Source organism: Propithecus coquereli, unplaced genomic scaffold (assembly GCF_000956105.1).
Source record: "Propithecus coquereli isolate 6110/MARCELLA unplaced genomic scaffold, Pcoq_1.0 Scaffold210, whole genome shotgun sequence".
Taxonomy (NCBI): domain Eukaryota; kingdom Metazoa; phylum Chordata; class Mammalia; order Primates; family Indriidae; genus Propithecus; species Propithecus coquereli.
Window position 1 is genome coordinate 1,799,988 of NW_012146079.1, and position 18,456 is coordinate 1,818,443.

An 18,456-nucleotide genomic window follows, 5' to 3' on the forward strand; every position below is an offset into this window, starting at 1 on the left:
TTGTTATTATTTTGTTCAGAATCATTTTTTAATCTGTAGATAGCACTTTCTACATTCCTGAGCAAATATAAAATAAACAATGTTTTCTCAATCATTGATGGTGTCTTTATCCCCAGAGAATCATGGAATTTTCTTTCAGTGGTTCCCCCTCTTTGCTGTGGAGAGAGACTGTCTTATTAGAAACAGCAAGTATTTGACACTTGAGACTGGATTATACTTTGACTGTCCTTTAAATACTGAACTAGAAAAAAAACCCAAACATCTTGGGTTAAGTTTTACTTCTCCTCTACACCATCTATTCAGTGGAGAGGGAAACAATCGGATTTTTAGAATTTTAGTTTGTGCTTTGTATGTTTCTTTTACCCTGAGCACTTTGTCCTGCCTCACCATAGAAGAGGAAAAACAGATGAAGTAAGTGTGCCTGGAAGGTAGCAGTTTAAGAAGAAAAAAAGAGTGGAAAGTGGGAGGCAAATGGTTAAATGTATGACGCCGACAGTACAAATAGGATGCTACCGTCTTTCAGATTTTATCTAACATGGTGTTGTCTTTCTCTACAGGGTTATAGTAGGAGATGTCTCTGCACATCAATACCTTCTTTCCCGTAAGAGATAAATGGAAACACAGCGTAACTCACTCGGTGAGCTCAGTGACCTTAACGTCAAAGAGCTCAGTTAGAGTGGAGTGTTGCTGAGCCCTGTAGCATGCACAGCAGATTGGCCAGGCTGCCCAAGCACCCAAGGCCAGAAACTTCCTACCACTGGTTGACCAATGGAAAGATGGTGATTTTGTAATCCTCTGCGGATTGCCTTTGGCACAAATAAATATATGAAAATTAAAAGACTGTCTACATGTATTTTCAAGATATACGAAGTTAATCATTTGCAAAGAGAAAGATTAACATCTTCATCTTAACATTTATTAAAGAAATAACTCAAATGATTACTATCCTAAAACACACTATCCTATACTGAATTTCTATGTTTTCCTCTGTCTCATAAATTATGTGATATCATCCTGAAAATTTAGGTCTGGGTAACATAAATTACAGATCACCTGCTTCAAAGAGTCTGGATGGAGCAGATGAATTACAGAAGCATTGAAGCTTTTGTTGCAGTTTTTTCTTTTCTTTTTTTCTTTCTTTTTTTTTTTTTGGTAAAATGATTCTGACAAGGAAATGTTTATCATTCCACAATAAATGAAGGTGAAACTCTTAAAACCACACAATTAAAAATAATAAATTCCGTAGGTTTTAGTTCCCTCATCCACAGTAGAGGTGGCTGAGCGCTTTATGAAGGTGGTAGTTTCTTTGCTGATACAACTTTGAGTTTAGATAATGTGGAAAGATTACCTGTCCCAGGGATTGCCAGTCCAAGCCGGCACTGCCGATATAGACGTGCTGTTTGTCCACAATCCAGAAGGAGGACTGCAGCCGGCCCTTGTTGTAGGCGGTCATGTTCATGTACGTCACCTCGGCTCCTAGGAGTTCAAGGAGATCCTGGTCAGCCTCTGCGTCAAGGCCCTGCACTGGCTATCAGTCACCTACCAGCAGCAGGACAAAGGGTTTGCCATTTGTCGCAACTGACGTTTAAGGAAGCCAAATATTTACATTAGTTTGGTGCAGAACGGGTACCCAAGGTGCTACTTTGCCCCCGCCCGCCCCCCCAAAAAGAGAATACAAGAAAAAGAAAATGAAAAAGAAAGACTTTTCCTATGTACATGCAGGGAAGGCCCTGTTCATAGTGGCAAGACTGTGGTTTCCAAAGTCACAGATCTGTAGCAAAACCCTGGCTCTCCCACTGACCATCTGGATGGCGAGATAGGGACACCATACTCCATCCTTTTTCTTTTGGAGTAATTTTAATGCAATTTTGCAATTAATAAGAGGATCAGTCTTGTGTAGTCCTACAGCTCTCCTCAACAAGCCACTGGCCTTCTTACGTGTTCTGTACACGATTTCGTCCTTTTACCCTTTCACTTGCCTTTAATGCTTCATTCTCCACCTTTATGATTACATTTGGATTTCGTCTCTTCTTGGCCTTTTCTGATAGTCTGAATTTTAGCAAATTTTTAGCAATGATTATTCAAGCTTTACTGAAATGCAACCTTGAATGGTTAACTAGGTCACGGAGACAGTTGTTAATACCAAAAACACATTGGAAGAGCTGAATTTGCCCAATGGTTTTAAGCTTCATGTGGTAGGATCCCCTACCACGCCTTGGTGTATTGCTGCCTCAAATGCGATCACAGCCTCTCAAAAGGAGCAGACAATTCATTTAATGCAAGGCCATTTAAATAAATTTCTGCTAAAGGTCCATTCTCTGTAAAGGAACATAACTATGTAAAGGAAATAAAGGAAAGGAAAGGAAATAAACTGTAAAGGAAATAAACTAAGCTATTTTGTCTTCAGAAATTCATTATTAATGGAGATAATATATTCCAGTGGCACAGTCACTGTCAGACTCTTCACTACCAGAGGAGGACATCACACTGCATGCAGAAGGATATATTTTAGGATATTAGAAGGGAGGAGGAGTGATTAACACTATGAACTTAACTCCCATTTCCTGGGATGATATGAACGATGAATCTGGGATCCCGGTGGCAGGAGGATGAAAAGAGGGGTCGTGGGGTTTAGAGAGGCTCTCAGGGAAGTGAGCACCCAGTCTCATATGGTATGACTCCTTTTCCCTATTTTAGTATTAATAAACTATTGTACATGGTATAAGAAAATCCACTGAAAATATTTGATACGTCTGAAAAAATATTTTTCTGCATGTGGTTTATGGAATATCATTTCCCCATTATAATTTATCTGTTTGTTTTTCTATTTAAATATTTATTCTCCATCCATCTCCGAAGATATATGTATACCTGAGTAGATATACATTTCATTATATTGAACATACCCCTCAGCTTATTACAACTATATTTCAATATTTTACTTAAGAGAATTTATGTTTACATGCACTTTTAAAATATATTTGTTCATTGGTTATAGAAATTATCCTCATTCTGTTGTTTTTTTAATGTATTAGCAAGAGAAGATTACAATCCAGTGTTGGCTGACCATAAAGCATATTTAATTACAAAAAAGTCTTTAATGTATCACCTATTACGGCAGCAGTATTATGTGCACAAACTAAATTTGAGTTTATTTCATAATGTTGTGCTAGAATTTTAATTAGCAAAAATGGTCATATACAGTGCATGCCTGAACATTTAGCTAAAAGGACAGAGTAATTTTTCTATTTCTGGTACACTATATTTATGCAAATACAGACAATATAATAGTGAATAAATTAAAGTCTCCATTTACTTAAAAAAAATCCTATCTTGATTTTTCTAGGAGAGATGGCTTCAATTTCTCCCTCTCAGATAATTTTAATTTTTTTTACAACATGTCATACACTTTGTTAAAAAAATTATAGAATGCCATAATTTGATAAGCACTAATAGGAACACTTCTGATATTTTTTTCTCTTGTTGTTTTTATGACTCATAAAAACAGGGATCCTACACATTAAAAAGTTCTTCTGTTAAAATGACAGCAAGAGCTATGTGTAAGAAACGTGGAGTGTGATTTATAAGAGCATCTCCTCAATATTCAGTGAGGTTACTCAAGCTTAGGATATACATAAAACAGAATGTGAAAATCAGCCACTTTTTGTCCTATATACTGGTTCTATTTTCTCCATGGGATTATGGACCCACACGAAGCCTTTTCTAAAATCTGGGCTTAATTGTTCAGAACCAACAGACCACTCTGCACTACCAAATAGTTAACGTGTTCAAAACCAATATTTTGGTTAATGACAGTTTTTAAAGCCAATACTACTATAAAACTGCAGGCTTTAAGAAAATTATTTTCCTTTTTTATTGAGGTACAATTTACAAATAGTAAAATTCACCCTTTTGAGCATACAGTTCCCAGAGTTTTGAAAAAGAGTCATGCAACCACTGTCACAATCAAGATGTAGAACAGTGCCATCGTCCCCACAAATTCCCTCATGCCTCTTTTGTAGTTGTCCCCTCTTCAAACCCCAGTGCTTGGCAACCACTGATCTGTTTTTTGTCCCTATAGTTTTGCTTTTGTAAGGATGTCATATACATGGAGTCACAGAGTAGCCAGCCCTTGGAATCCTGCCTCTTTCCCTCAGCATGACGCATCTGGGACGCATCCATGTCGTGTGCAGCAGCAGTTGGTTCCTCTCTATTGCTGAGTATTTCATCGTAAGGAATGTCCCGCAGTTCATTTATCCGTTCTCAAGTTGAGAAACATTGGGTATAATTTCTCGCCATTGGTGATTACAAATAAAGCTGCTGCAAACGTTCACATATGCTTTTTTGTGAGAATATAATTTTCATTTCACTTCGGTAAATACCCAGGAGTCAGATTGCTGGGTCACATAGTGAGTATGTTTAACTTGATAAGAAACTGCCAAACTTTTTTTTCCAAAGTGCCTTCCCACAGGCAATGTCTGCCAGTTTAAGTCACTCTGTATCCTTTGCTAGAACCTGATACTACATTTATATGAAATCATTCCTTTAAATATTATAGGCTTATGAGATCATAGAATGTCTTTAAATCTGGCCTGATTCAAATAAATACATTTTTAAGGCAGCGTTGAAAGTATATTTAGTTAAGTTTGATTAAACAATTTTCATAGAATTTGTTTTTTGATGAGAAAAAAATACTGTGTGAACTTCTCTGTCTACAGCCCTGTGACCCATGGTACAGGGTCCCCGGGTTGTCAACTGAGAGACGTGTACATTCCAGCAACAGGACACGTCAGGCCCACTGGCTGATGGCTGAGCACAAAGGGTGGTGGTGAGCCCAGATCGCTGTAGAGTCTCCTGTTTTCAGCCCAACATTCTACTTGTCTAACTGATGATTAATATGTATTATTAGCAACTCAAAATAATGTTCTTTGAAGCAAGACAAAAAGTGATAAATCAAACCTATGTACTTGCTTCTATTATTGCTTTGTAAAGTACTTTCATGATACCTTGGAAGTCCTAATTAAATTTTAAACAATAACAAACAAAAAAACCAAGGTTCAGAACTGGAAATGTTAAGCTACAAATTTGCCGACTGAAGGTGTGAAGAATCAGGTCCGAATCGGTCATACTAATCCAGGCGAAGTGCTGTGGATAATCGCCAGGTGTTGCACTCTTCTCGCGAAGTCAAACATTGAAAATCAGGAAATTCCAAATTACTCATTACAATTACTTTGAGCTTAAACAGAGAGAGACATTCTGTTGAAATTTAATAGAGAACGTTCACGGTTTGGGAGGGGTTCTGTTTCGTTACTAAGTTATTCTTATGGTATTAATCAAAATATTATACTTTATTTTGTGCACAGATAACATCAGTAGAAAGAATGCTCTGCTGAAATTTAATAGAGAAAGTGAAAATGTTAACTAAAAAGGTATTTATTAAATAAAAAGTTCCACAAGGAATTGGAAATTAACATTACAACCTTGGAGAATTGAGCTGACTGTATATACACACACTTTGAATGCTCTCCGGAGCCTTCCTCTAGCAAAACTTTCCAGCATTAAATGTGTTTATCATAGATCCATCCCATATCCCGTGTAGTAGAGTTAGTAATGATTTCATCTATGACATTGTTATTTTTCAGGGATATTAATGTTTTTGTCTTTATAGTCAGATTTCAGAGTTCCTCCCTGGTCGTCACGTGTGATGCAGCTGTGGATAGTACAAGGGTGAGGCTCAAGGTCGCTGCCAATTTCCAGCAGTGCAGATCTGTGGGGACCATACTTTGGTCTGTGCCTGTTACATGATTTTTAGGATGTGACCATGTTTGTGATTCTGCCTCTTTATTATCAACTTAAATATCCCCAGACCCGTATTTGGATCAGAAACAGATTCACAAACAATATCAGCTACTTGTTGAGCGGGAGTAGTTAATTCATCATCTCAGGATACTCATTCCACTCTAAAATTGCCAGAGGATTATTTGTTATCCTTGCCATCCTGAATCTCCTGCAGGAATGTGTTATCTCTAGACTACTACGAAACCAGAGTTTTCAAAATGGAGATTCTGAAGGGCTTTAGCCTCGGCATGTTCACACTCACATCACACACAGAAGGAAGATACTCAGGGGGACAGGAGCAACATTAGGAGATATCTGATTGAAGAATTTAATTTTTAATTCCAGTGAAGATAAGAAAAGCTTAATTCTGCCTATACTCAGATCTGTCTCTCATATGTCTAGCGGTTCTCTTTTTTGTCTCTTTCATGAAGGGAAAACAAAATGTTCACAGGATGTTTCTGTTAGTTGATGTTACTTGTAATTTATACATGCTCAATTTCTTCCCTGCCAACACCTTCTTACGTGCACACACATGATGCAGTTTGGGACAGCCTAGGTACCATGTGAATCTATTTAGATTCTATTTGACCGCAGCTGATTGGACCAAATGTAGGCACCTGGCTTTACCTGAGCCAATCGCATTTCCTCTAAGGGAGATTCAATATTGAGCCATAAAGTAAGTTAATTAAAAGAAGCTGTACTGGAAAGTCACATGCACACGGAGGTTGCCATGACTATCCAAGTCCACATAAAAGAAAGATAAGAAAAGCCGAGCTTCAGAGAGAAAGAGAGAGAGAGAAGAGAGCATCCCATCCAAATGGAATAGGTCCCATCAGACCTATTCCAATTCTTACTTTGAGTTCCTCTAAATCTTTAGAGTGAAGTACTTAAATAAAGTTATTTAAGCTGGTTTCAGAAGGGTTTTGTTTCTTTACTAAGTTATTCTTCTGGTATTAACCAGATAATATTGTACTTTATTCTGTGCATACACGATTTTAGAAGGCCCCCAACCTTTATATGTGTATTTTTAATATTTGACTAAAAATATTTGGTTCCAGCCTAAAAACTTAATGCAATTTTTAGCAAAGAGACAGTTGCACAAGTTGCATAATTAAGTGATTCAAAAGTTGAAGATTTAAAATAAACATCCTGTCAAAATACTCATTATAATGGAAGTATGCTAGTACATTGTGGTTAAAAAGTGGAAAAAAAATTTCCAACATCCCCACAGATCCCATGATTAAAATCAAACAGACTCTATCTCCAAGTTTATTTCCCAAAAGTCACTTGTTGAAAGTATATCATTGGCAGTTTTAATATGTTTTATGATCTAACATCTGTACATTCAAAAGAACATATGTAACTTATAAGTAGATTATAAACACAATAATAAAATAGACACTTGTGAAACTTCTACTTTACTAAAAACTAAAACCAAAAGGTACTATGAAAGCAGTGCTTGTCAATTGGGGTCGATTCAGTCCCCCAACCCACCCACGCCCATTTCCAGGGGACATGTGGCAGTGTCTGGAGACATTTTTGGTTGTCACAACTGGTGGGGAGATGCTATTAGCACTCTGTGGGTAGAGGCCAGGGATGCTGCTAAAGATCCCGCAATGCACAGGACAGCCACCCACAACTGAAGTTATCCAACCCCAATGATGACAGCCCCAAGGATGAGGAACCCTGCATTAGAATAATTAGTGTGTTTCCACCTAATCCCACATCCCCACCACTCAGGATGCAACCACTACCTAAAGTCAGTGTTTAACATTGTCTTGTTTCTAAAATATATTTTATTATATATGTATGTATCCCTAATAACATTATAAAAATGAGTTCATCACTAGCTTTTTTTTTTTTTTTTTTGAGACAGAGTCTCACTCTGTTGCCCGAGCTAGAGTGCCGTGGCGTCATCCTAGCTCACAGCAACCTCAAACTCCTGGGCTCAAGCAATCCTTCTGCCTCAGCCTCCTGAGTAGCTGGGACTACTGGCATGCGCCACCATGCCTGGCTAATTTTTTCTATGTATATTTAGTTGTCCAATTAATTTCTTTCTATTTTTAGTAGAGACGGGGTCTTGCTCTTGCTCAGGCTGGTTTCGAACTCCTGAGCTCAAACAATCCGCCCGCCTCGGCCTCCCAGAGAGCTAGGATTACAGGCATGAGCCACCGCGCCCGGCCCATCACTAGCTTTTGAAAGATTATTAATGAGCCCCCTCAAGCATGTATCAAAGGTAAACATATCAGTGTGAATAATTATAGATTTCTGGAAAAGCTTTCAGATGTGTCTTGGAAGCAAGATTTGCCGCAGAAATCTGTCTCATCTATCATGCTCTTTTTCTTCTGAATATATTAATTTGTGTGAACAATTATAAAAGTCATAGTTACCCTGTTCTTGAGAGCTTTAGTTTTTATTAACGAGTACAGTTCAATCAATTTAATTAGCAACATTTTAGAATTCATTGGCTTGAAGGCTAAAGGGAAACACCAAAGGCTAAAAATCACCTGTCGTGACACATCTCTGCTTTCAGATCAGTCAGTAAATGAGAGTAAACTTTTAAGATAATCAATTACATGCTCTAGTTGTGGAAAAAGGGAATCTTAAGAGCACATTGCATTTTTAATTTTAACATATCTATTTAAATATTGCCAAAACTATGTTGCAGGATTTTTCACAGGTTGCCTTTGATACTTTGTCTTTAATCTAAAGGTTTGGATTCATAAGGGTAGTTTCTAGAAGTTATCGCTTCCCTCCCATATGTTTTTATCACACTTAGGGTATTCTGCTTCTAGGGAAATATTGTGCTTTGATTATTACCTAATAGTCCAACAGTTAAGCTATCTGTAGCAATGGTTGATTTCAGAAACCGTTAGGCTTAAAAATAAAGATTAAGCTTAATAATAATAAAATAAACTTACGATTAAAAATAAAATTTGCTTACATAATACTTTCTCAATTATGTTTAAAAATTTAAAATTCTACACTGAAAACAGATCAGCAAAAACATTATCTACAGTGGTTCATTAGTTGTATTAAAAAATGATAAGATCTGAGAAGTTGGGAGCCAGAGCCCACGCTGAGACTTCCTCTCTGGTCCCCCTCCCTGTTGAGGTCACAGAGCTATTTATAGAGCCACCAAGAAGGGGAGTGGGGATTGAGGAGCACTTCTGAGGCTTCTGTGTTGGTTCCAGTGCTCTCTGGAAGAAGGCAGCCTCTTAGAGCCCAGCACTGTGGCAGTGCCAGGGAAGATGAGGATCCAGTGGCTTTGGAGGAGGTTTGCTTTCTTGGCAAAGCCCACATTGCTCCCTGTACCTTACCATTTGCTGTCCAACGGTGCCAGAAGACTTCACAGCCCAATCTGCCAGGATTCTGAAATGTAAATGTGCTCACATTGCATGTGACACCTCGTCTAATATGTCAACAGCTTAGAAGAGGCCCACCAAGTAGAAGAAGCATATGGCTACCATTGAGGCAGATCGAATGGAGGGAAAAATAAGTCTTTAAGATGTTTGCAAAGATATCCCAAAAGAATAATCTAAGGATAAGGCAATGTGCTTAGAAATTTTAAAAATCCAAAATAAAAATTGGATAGAGGCAATCTAGCATAGGATGGGCAGCACTGAACACAGAAATAATAGTCTAGAAGTTCAAATGAAGTAATTTGCTTATGACACAGAGTGAACATAAACAAATTGAAATGACTGAAAAGCTGATACATGAAGGACATATCTGGTGGTGTTAATATCTCAAAATCCCAAAGGGAGTAAAAGGAATCTTTCTAAAAGTAGGGGGAAAAAAAAGAAAAAAGATGATAAATGTAAGCAAACAAGCTAAGAAATGAGAGGGATTGTCTAAGATATTCAAATTCCAATTGTGGTAGTTCTAGAAAGAACCAAAATCAGAGGGGAAGAAATTATAAAATAAATAATGATGTCAAATTCCCAAGACCTGGAGGACTTAAGTTTCTAAATTTTAAAGTCCATCAATCCCTGGCAAAAACAAAAAAAAAGACCCACACATATGTCATCATAAATTTTCAGAACACTGGAAATAAACAGAGATTCTGAAGGCTTTCAGAGAGGAAATGAACAAATAAAAATGATAACATACAAAGATTAGTCAATCTGAATTATGCCAGATATTTTAACAGTAACAATGAAAACTACAGAACAGTCTGAGGGGAAATAAATGTGTACATTTAGAGAAGACCAAAAGTAAAATAAACCGTTTTGTTTTCCCACCCAAAGTACAAATTACTCCAGATACTGGTCAAATTTCTAGTTAGTATTTACGAATGGGGGAGGTTATATACCTATGTAATTTAGGAGGTATGTATTTTATTGGGGAAAATATTAGTATAGAACATAAAGTACTGCCATTATGTTTTCCTTCCTATTTGAGCATATATAATTAAAAGGGAAAAAATAATCAGATCTTAATATTTTTTAAGGGCTTGCTCAAGTTTATTCAAGCTTGGTCACTGAAAGAAAAAATAATAATCAAGTTATTAAAAAAATACTTCCTTATATTTGGATAGTACTTCACACATTATAAAGAATGACAAAAAATGACAGAGGATTAGCTCATTCTTTGGTTTGGTGTCTGTAACGGGTACCAAGGACAGAGTCACAGGGGAAGGGATGACTTGCCTAATGCCTAAGGTTTTCACTTCAAATGTAGGACTCTTCTACTAGCCTCCTGCTCAAAACGGCACAACAATCTGATCACTTTGACACCCTGTGGAGGTGTTACTCTTACAAAAGGTGAGGCTTGAAATGAGTCTCTGTTAGAAGAGACTGATTTCTAATGAGCCCCCTATTCAATATTCTTCCTTAACAAAGGCTAAAGGAAAAAAGAGAGAGAATGAGAGAGAGAAAGAGAGAGGGAGGGAGGGAAGGAGGGAATGAACATGGGTGCTCCTTGAGAGGCTTTGTTCATTAACTCCAGCAGGTAGCACAGCACTGGCCACATTTTAGCAGTCTAATAAACATGAAAAAAAAGATTTAATAAACTAAAGTGAATAAATAAATGTTTGCAAACATTTCTCTCTCTCTCTCTCTCTCTCTCTCTCTCTCCCCCTCTCTCTCTCTCTCTCTCTCCCCCTCCTCCCTCCCTCTCTCTGTCTCTGAATAACCGATTGAAGGAAATCAGTGGTGGCCACCAGTGCAATGAGAGTAAACACACCAGGGCAGAAAAGGGCCCAGCATTGTGAAGGAAATATGCTAAAAGAACAATCTTTTATACGTGGGAGGTATGGTTAAATTAAACTTTAAAGATGGTTCTGTTCCAAGCCAAATTCATAACAAAAGGAAAAATTACGCAGTTAGACACAGGACTTACTAACACGACTTAAACAAAACTCCCAAATGTTAACACACTTGTTCCTTCCTGTCAGAACCAACAATTTCAACATTTATTCAACATTTATTCTTCCTTCTCCAGAAAAAAAAATATTGCAATGTTGTCTTCCATTCCAAATGAGATAGGAATTTGTTTCTTCATTTATCAAGTTATCACAGAACTCAGAGGAGGAGAAAGAAGGAGGGTTTCCTTTCAACATCCATTATAGCCAAGCTCGAATTCAATGACTCTAGGGCCCCTAAGTTCTTGCTAGCACTTCTTTAGTCTTAGGGTCCAACATCTTTCCAACCCAACCAATGGCCATCGGATCTCACCACTCCTGCCAAGCCCTTGCTGCAGGTCAAGGGCAATGACATTGAACTTCTTTCTGTAGAAATAATGGGTAAAAGTTAGACCACACATGAGACAAGGACAAGGTGAGGAGTTAAGTGCAGGTGTCCCCAGGAATCACAGAGCTGAGTGGGACAGGGGAGCCAAGTGCAGTAACTGGAGAGGCAGATGACGGAGCAGAAAGTGGGAACACAGGGAGAGGACTTGGTGGCCTAACCTGGCACCTTGAGATGCCATCTGCTAGGGGCTCACGGGTCCACTCAGCTTTTCCTGATTCTTGGTGGTACAGGGTGGCATGTGCTCACCTTCCTAGACGTGCTAGCACCGGACAGTCCCTGATTCCTTCTCTGGTTTGGTCCTTTCTCAGCCCCCAATTCCACCAATAAACTCAACTGGGGATGGAAAGGGAGACAGAATGCAAGGAGGTAGAGGAAGGTTGAGAGGAGGGCTCCAAAAGAAAAATTCTATGGAAGGCATCCTTAATTAGTCTCTGGTCAACTTAAGGGTTTGAAGTCAGACTTCCTGGTTAAATTCTGCTTCTGCCACTTCATAGCTGAGTGTCCCTGAGCAAGTCATTTAGCTTCCTGTGCCTCTGTTTTCTCCTTGATGACATGGGGATGAAATAAGAGAGGACCTGGGTTGCAGAGTTGGCGTGATCTCTAAAGAAGTTAATAGATGGAGGCACCTGCATGAGGAAAGTGCTCATGAATGCGAATCGCTGTGCAGTTCCCTTTTGTTACCACTCATCTCCGAGTCGTTTCTTATTTAGCGTTTGTCTTCCCTGCTAGGTTATAAGCCTCAAGAGAGTAATAACAGGGTCCTGACTTGGCCACACCCAGAGACATTCAATAAATATCTGCCGAATGAATGAACCACCTTTAGACATGTTTTTCCTTCTTAAGGTACCAAGAAATAAAACAACTCACTTATTAAGCACATGGCAAGTCAATCAGGTAATAGAACCAGAAGAAAGTTGTTCAGTTTTTTAAAATTAAATTCTTCCTGATTAATGTTGGTGCTCTGTACTCAGCAGGAAACTAACGTGTGTAAACTAATAAGGCCCCTAAGTCTTCATTCAGCCTGAGAAATTCCAAATGGGAACTGTTCCCAGGCCAAGGAAAGGAAGAGAATGGCAAGAAGAATGTGAGAGCATCGGGATTGAGGGGAGCGGGAGAGAAATCATATGTGAGTATGTTATGAAGAAAAATGGAGACGCCTTGAGAGAAGTAGGTTCTCTGATTAACATGAGGAAAAGCTTCATGCCAGGATCGCATAGGAAGCTAGAGTAGGAACCTGCCAAGCTGTTGGTGTCCTATCAATACTTTCTGTCAAAGAAGGGCTACATTGGCCCAGAGATCCTTGTCACACACCTTGCAGATGGGCACATTGTCAACAACACACTGTACCTGGGATAATATTTTAGCCCAATTTCCCTTGTGGTTACCAGTGCAGAGAGTGGGAACAAATTCTTCAGAAAACCCCTCCTGCCTCCCTGTTAACTGATTTGCATGGAAGAAGTATTTAAACTGAGCTTCCATTTTTCACAATCACGACTTTCAGCTTGCACATCTACATCTCTCAAGCACACGCACTCGTGACTGTGGTGGGTCCCGTGGTCTGAATGTGTGTGTTCAGGAGACGTGCACAGCACTCACGAATGGGATTCGCGTCCACATAAAAAAGCCCTGAGAGACCCCTAATCTGTTCCCCCATGTGAGGACACAGCGAGAAGACAGCTGTCTATGAACTAGAAAGTGGGTCTTCACCAGACACAGAATCCACCAGGACCTTGATCTTGGACTTCCCAGCCTCCAGAACTGTGAGGATAAATGTCTGTTGTTTATAAGCTATGTAGTCTATATTATCTTGTTACAGAAGCCTGAACAGACTAAGACAGCAGATTAAAAGAAATGCTTTTGAGGGCTTCCAATCTAATCCAAGAGCTGCCAGGAACTATGACCTATCCTGAAAAACTGACTGAATTCTATATCTATTTTCACAAGTTTCTCATTTGGCCTAAAGTTTTATGTAACTGTCTTTTATATCAAAGTCTGTCTAGTTAGTCAAGAATATAAGTGGTTTCGCTTCAGTGTCCAGCAGGAATTACTTTCGCTTTTGAAAAAAAGAAAAACTTACAAGGCTTATAGAAGCCAGTAAAATGTAAATACTATGAAGAGATTCAAAGAGGGGTTATGTACCATGGGAAATCTTTTGTTCTGCCACAAAATAGAGTTTCTGAATAGTTTTCATAAACTGTTCTAGCACGAAGATACAATACCCTGGAGGGAAAAAAATCACCTGCTTCTAAAAACATGGGTTCACCATCGGTAGGGAGATGGAGAAGGTTTGGCTAAGCTAACCTGTACACATGTTCTGGGGGCCATTCCTTTTTCAACTTCAGAATTCTTCCATTTTTAACCTTTTCGTGAGAAAAATGTAATCACCGCTTAAACCATACTCTGGGTTGAAACCTGTCAAGAAAGAATTTACCTCACAACTGACTGAACTTTCAAGTTGACAGCTCTAATACCCCAATTAAAAATCGAAAAGAACCCAGAATACTGAAAAGTTGTTGTTCTTGTTCCTTTCACAGAGACAGGCAACGGGTAAATAACTCTCTTCCCACCATTAACCAACGCAAAGAAAGGATGTGAGATTGTAGGTTATGAGGGTAAACCTCAGGGGAATTATCTAGAACTATTTCTCCCAACTTTATTTTTTCTTTAAAATAACTGAAGAAAAAAAATAGCAAGGGGATTGAGTAGATAAATTACCAAATTCCATGATCCTGTACAAATACCAGCGCTAGTATCCTACGTCATTTACTCTGTGGAAATTGTGCCTGATTAAAGTGAGTCGATTCATGTTTTACATCAAAGGAAGGTGGCCCTGTAAAATGCACAAAGAAAAAAAAACACTTTCTGCAGTTGGCAGAGGCAAGAATAAGGCTTCATGTGCCAGTTGTCAGTGTACCGCCTCTCAGTTCCAAATTCACCGTCAGTACCTGCTCTGTGACAGTGGAGGGGACTCCTTTAAGCTTTCTCCTCCACGGTGAGCCCCAGGTTGGGCCTTCTTTGCACGGGTACTGGAGGGACAGTGCCGGGGCGGGGGCTCTCCTGCGGCTTCCAGCTAGCGCGTGGTGGGCGGGGTGAGGACAGCTGGTGGTGCTCAGTGCCAGCCTCATGCCCACATCACATGGTTCTTCAGTGTCCCTGCAGCCCTGGCCTGCCCTGATGGTAACTTTCTCGTGTCCCACTCCTCATGGACACCAGGTGTGCTCCAGGGCTCCTGCCTGTGCCCGAGTCCCTGTTCCCACTGCTTCTTCGCTTGCCTGGCCACCTGCTAATCCTCACCTGTGTCCCACCTGCATCCCAAAGGTAGGATTGCCAGATTTAGAAAAACAAAACAGAATAAGACTCCCAGTTAAATTTGAATTTCAGATAAATAACAATAATTCCGTAGTATAAGTATATCCCACACATTTGGGTTATACTTATACCTGTGCTCCCCCTCACCCCCACCGCCGGGGCCCTGCATCACTGACTAAGCTCCACCCCCCTCCCCCCAACCTCATCCAACCCACAGTCCATGCAGGCCCCCACTCCCTCTGCAGGCCCACTTGCCTGGCCACAGACTGTAGATTGCCTGCGCTCTGGAGGGCTGCTTGTTCCTTGCCCAGAGACTGCAGACCAGCTCTGGCCAAGAAAAACCAGCCAACTTCTCTGCTATCCAGTGAGCTCCAACCACACATCCTCCAACGTGTCTGAACCCTCGCCTTGGGTACACCCCTTACCCCCAGGGTAACATACAGACGTTTCTTAGAGTCACTTTTAAATCAGAGATAAGTAGTTCTTTATATTAAATTTCCCTTAGTTTAAGTTGCCATGTGGTTTCTACCTCCCGACTGGACACAGACTGGTACATTTCACTTTCAGGAAAAAAGCTCTCTGCCAGGTGCTTTGTTAGTGAAGAAATACTAGGCATATCCAGGTGTGATCACAAAAGAAATGTCTGATCATGACAATACAGAATCCTGAAAACAATAAAGCATCTAATGCCAGAAGCTCTTCAAATGCAAGGGTTCAGAATTTGTAGCATGAAATACTTGCTACATTGTCTTCCTGCACTTCACAAATACTCCACCTTCATTGCCCCTGAGGCCCAGCTCTCCTGAGCGTTGTCTGGAGTGGCACCTTGCAGATGGACAAAGGGCTGAGAATATGTCCCTTGTTAGAAGGCTGGCCGGCTGTCCTCCCTGCATAGTGACAAATCCACCTACAAGTCCTACGGAGAGGTGTTCAAGACATGCTACTATCCAATCGGGGAGTTTCCGTGATCTAGCTAAAAGAATGGGAAGTTCGGGAAAAAAGAGATGAACTTTGGAGAGAAAATTAATAGTTGGAAACATTTTGAGTAAGAAACCAACATCTGAGGGATTCTCTTTGAGAGTTCTCTGGGGAAATCAAACCTTTTGAAATCACAGAATCCTTACATTAAAAAAAATCAATCCCTGAGACATGAGCAAGTATGAAAGTTGAACGATAAGGCTATTTGAGGTTGCAGAGCCATCTGAGTGAGCGGCACCTTTGGAGGCCTGTGGGACCAGGCAGGGCCCTTGGGGAGAGTGGCGGGGGTCATAGTAGGCTCTTGGTAAAGGTGACAGAAGTGCATCATGAAGGTTCTGCGCTGGTATCCTCTGTCTGGAGGCTGAACTCACTGGGAGGTTTGCAGCAAATGCCAGTTCAAGTGGGATACCTGGAGCTGCCTCAGGCCAGAGATCTGTTTGCCCTGAAGACACGTCAGCTCTTGGATTCTGTAGTATGTCATGAAGCAAATGGTAATAAATCAAAATCCATAACAGTCTGAGCAGCAATTATCCCATCCTTCCTTGTACTGTAGTTATCCAGGTGTCCTGCATTGCTTCTACTAGATTATAAACTTGAAAACGGGGACTTGTATTTTATTCATCTGCAATTCCCCAGGGCCTGGCACATGCTATAGAACCGTTGTGTTCCACAGAACACTGTTTGAGAAACAACAGTAGTAGATCCAGCATGACTTCTGTGTTCCAGTCACTGTGGGCGCTCAGGAAGAAACACAGTCCTTGTTGGTGGACTGAATAACTGGAGGCCTACAGCTCTGAAAAGAGTCAAGCTTGTCTTGTATTTAGTTGTACTTCGTTCACTTTTTATGTGACTTCACATAATTCAAATTTTTAAAAACCCGTTAAGACAAAGTGCTTTATTTCATAACAATCAGGATTATCAGAGACAGCTGCAGTAGTCTTTGAAGCTCTCTCCCTTATCTGTGTGGCTGGGGAAATGGGTTATATTTACCCATGGCTACTGTGATTAACCTAAAAATTATTACATAAGACCAAATACAAAGTACTTAAGGAAGTCCTTCTCCCTGTCTCTCTCAGAACCTGATCTAACAGCAGGCAACTGAAGCCATCTGACTGCACAGCAGGTTCTCACGAAACGGAGGGGTTTTAGAATCAGACAATCTGCACATCTGCACCTTACTAACTTGTCCCCTTGGGCAAGTAGTAATTTAATCTCTCAGAGCAAAAAGTAGTAACAGAACTTAAAGCTGTTGAGAAAGTTAAAAGAGGTAATAATTGGCACCTAATACTCAATAAATATTAGTTATCATTATTATTACCATTAGTGTCATAGTGGGGGAATTGAAACCTGGGCTTTGGCAAAATGAAGGACTATCTGATGAAGGACTTATCTAATGAAGGACTGCCAACAGTTAGCTGAGTGCGGCTTTTCCTGGCGTTTTGTCTGTGGCTGAGAAAGGGATGCAGATCAGAAAGTTTCTTCTGTGTGGCCTTTAGATTTCTCTACCTGGAACCAGCGCCTACTCTACTGCTCATAACTGCCGACGTCTTTAGGACTTTCCTAGATGGCTGTCAAGCCTTTATCTTAAGCTGCACTTGGCAAGTGGCCAGACCTCTGTGAACCAAAATAAAATCTTAAGCTCCCAGCCGAATGAATGGACCCCCTCTTGGTCAAGGGGACCCCAGAAAAACCTTAAAGCTGAGTTGACAGCCATGAGGATAAGGGAGGTCAGACACGCCTAGTTATGCCCCCACCCTTTTGGAGTTATTCTTTGTAACAACAAGATACAAAATCGTTAACAGGCCTAAGGCCGTGTAAGGCAAAGATTAAACCACACTTGCAGGCCATCAGTTTACTTAACAGATCACTCGAGTCTGGGTATATGTCCAGTGGCATGTCTCTGATTAACAGACTTTCTTATCTTAACTTAAAACATTCCAAGCCTTTAGACAAAGCCCCATTTCTTTAACCAATTACAAATCAAAGAATCTTTAACACATTAACTGCCCTGTGAGTTGTATTTAACTCATGCTAGTTTTGAGCCCAGGGCCTCATGAAGCATATGCAACTCATGTCTCTTCACCTTGAGAGCCGAGTGAACTATTTTTCAAGTTGCATATAATTCATGCACAGGAAACAATAAAAATAATAAATTTTTCATTAAAATAGAAAAGATTATTTTGTTTTCGAAGCTTTTTGTTCTGTGTTCATAATAAAACACTGTGGCCCCAAGGAAAAATTTTTTTTCTAGTGTGGCAGTCAATATGTTAAACCCACCGGTAACCTGTAATGCCCTGCTTTGAGATGTACTACCTTTTTGGGCCAAACCAATGGATGCCTTCCATGTATTGATTTATGATTTTATGTGTAATTCCTATCTCCCTAAAATGTATAAAACTAGACTGTAACCCAACCACGGTGAGACCACTTGCTCGAGGCCTTTTGGGTGTGGCTCTCCAGGCCATGGTCACACATATTCGGCTCAGAATAAACCTCTTTTTTTTTTTTTATGTCAGCATATTATGGGGGTACAGATGTTTAGGTTACGTATGTTGCCCTTGCCCCCCCCTTCCCCCCC

General features: G+C 40.0%; 1 protein-coding gene across 3 annotated transcripts in view; it reads right to left on the reverse strand.

Annotated features, from left to right (window-relative positions):
* PLD5 (phospholipase D family, member 5) overlaps positions 1–18,456 on the reverse strand; it is a 296,287-nt gene that overhangs the window by 76,500 nt on the left and 201,331 nt on the right. For all 3 annotated transcript variants that reach the window (XM_012644361.1, XM_012644362.1, XM_012644363.1), the window contains one exon: positions 1,349–1,476. In XM_012644361.1, coding sequence (XP_012499815.1) covers positions 1,349–1,476 — 128 coding nt within the window. The remainder of the gene's footprint in view (positions 1–1,348; positions 1,477–18,456) is intronic.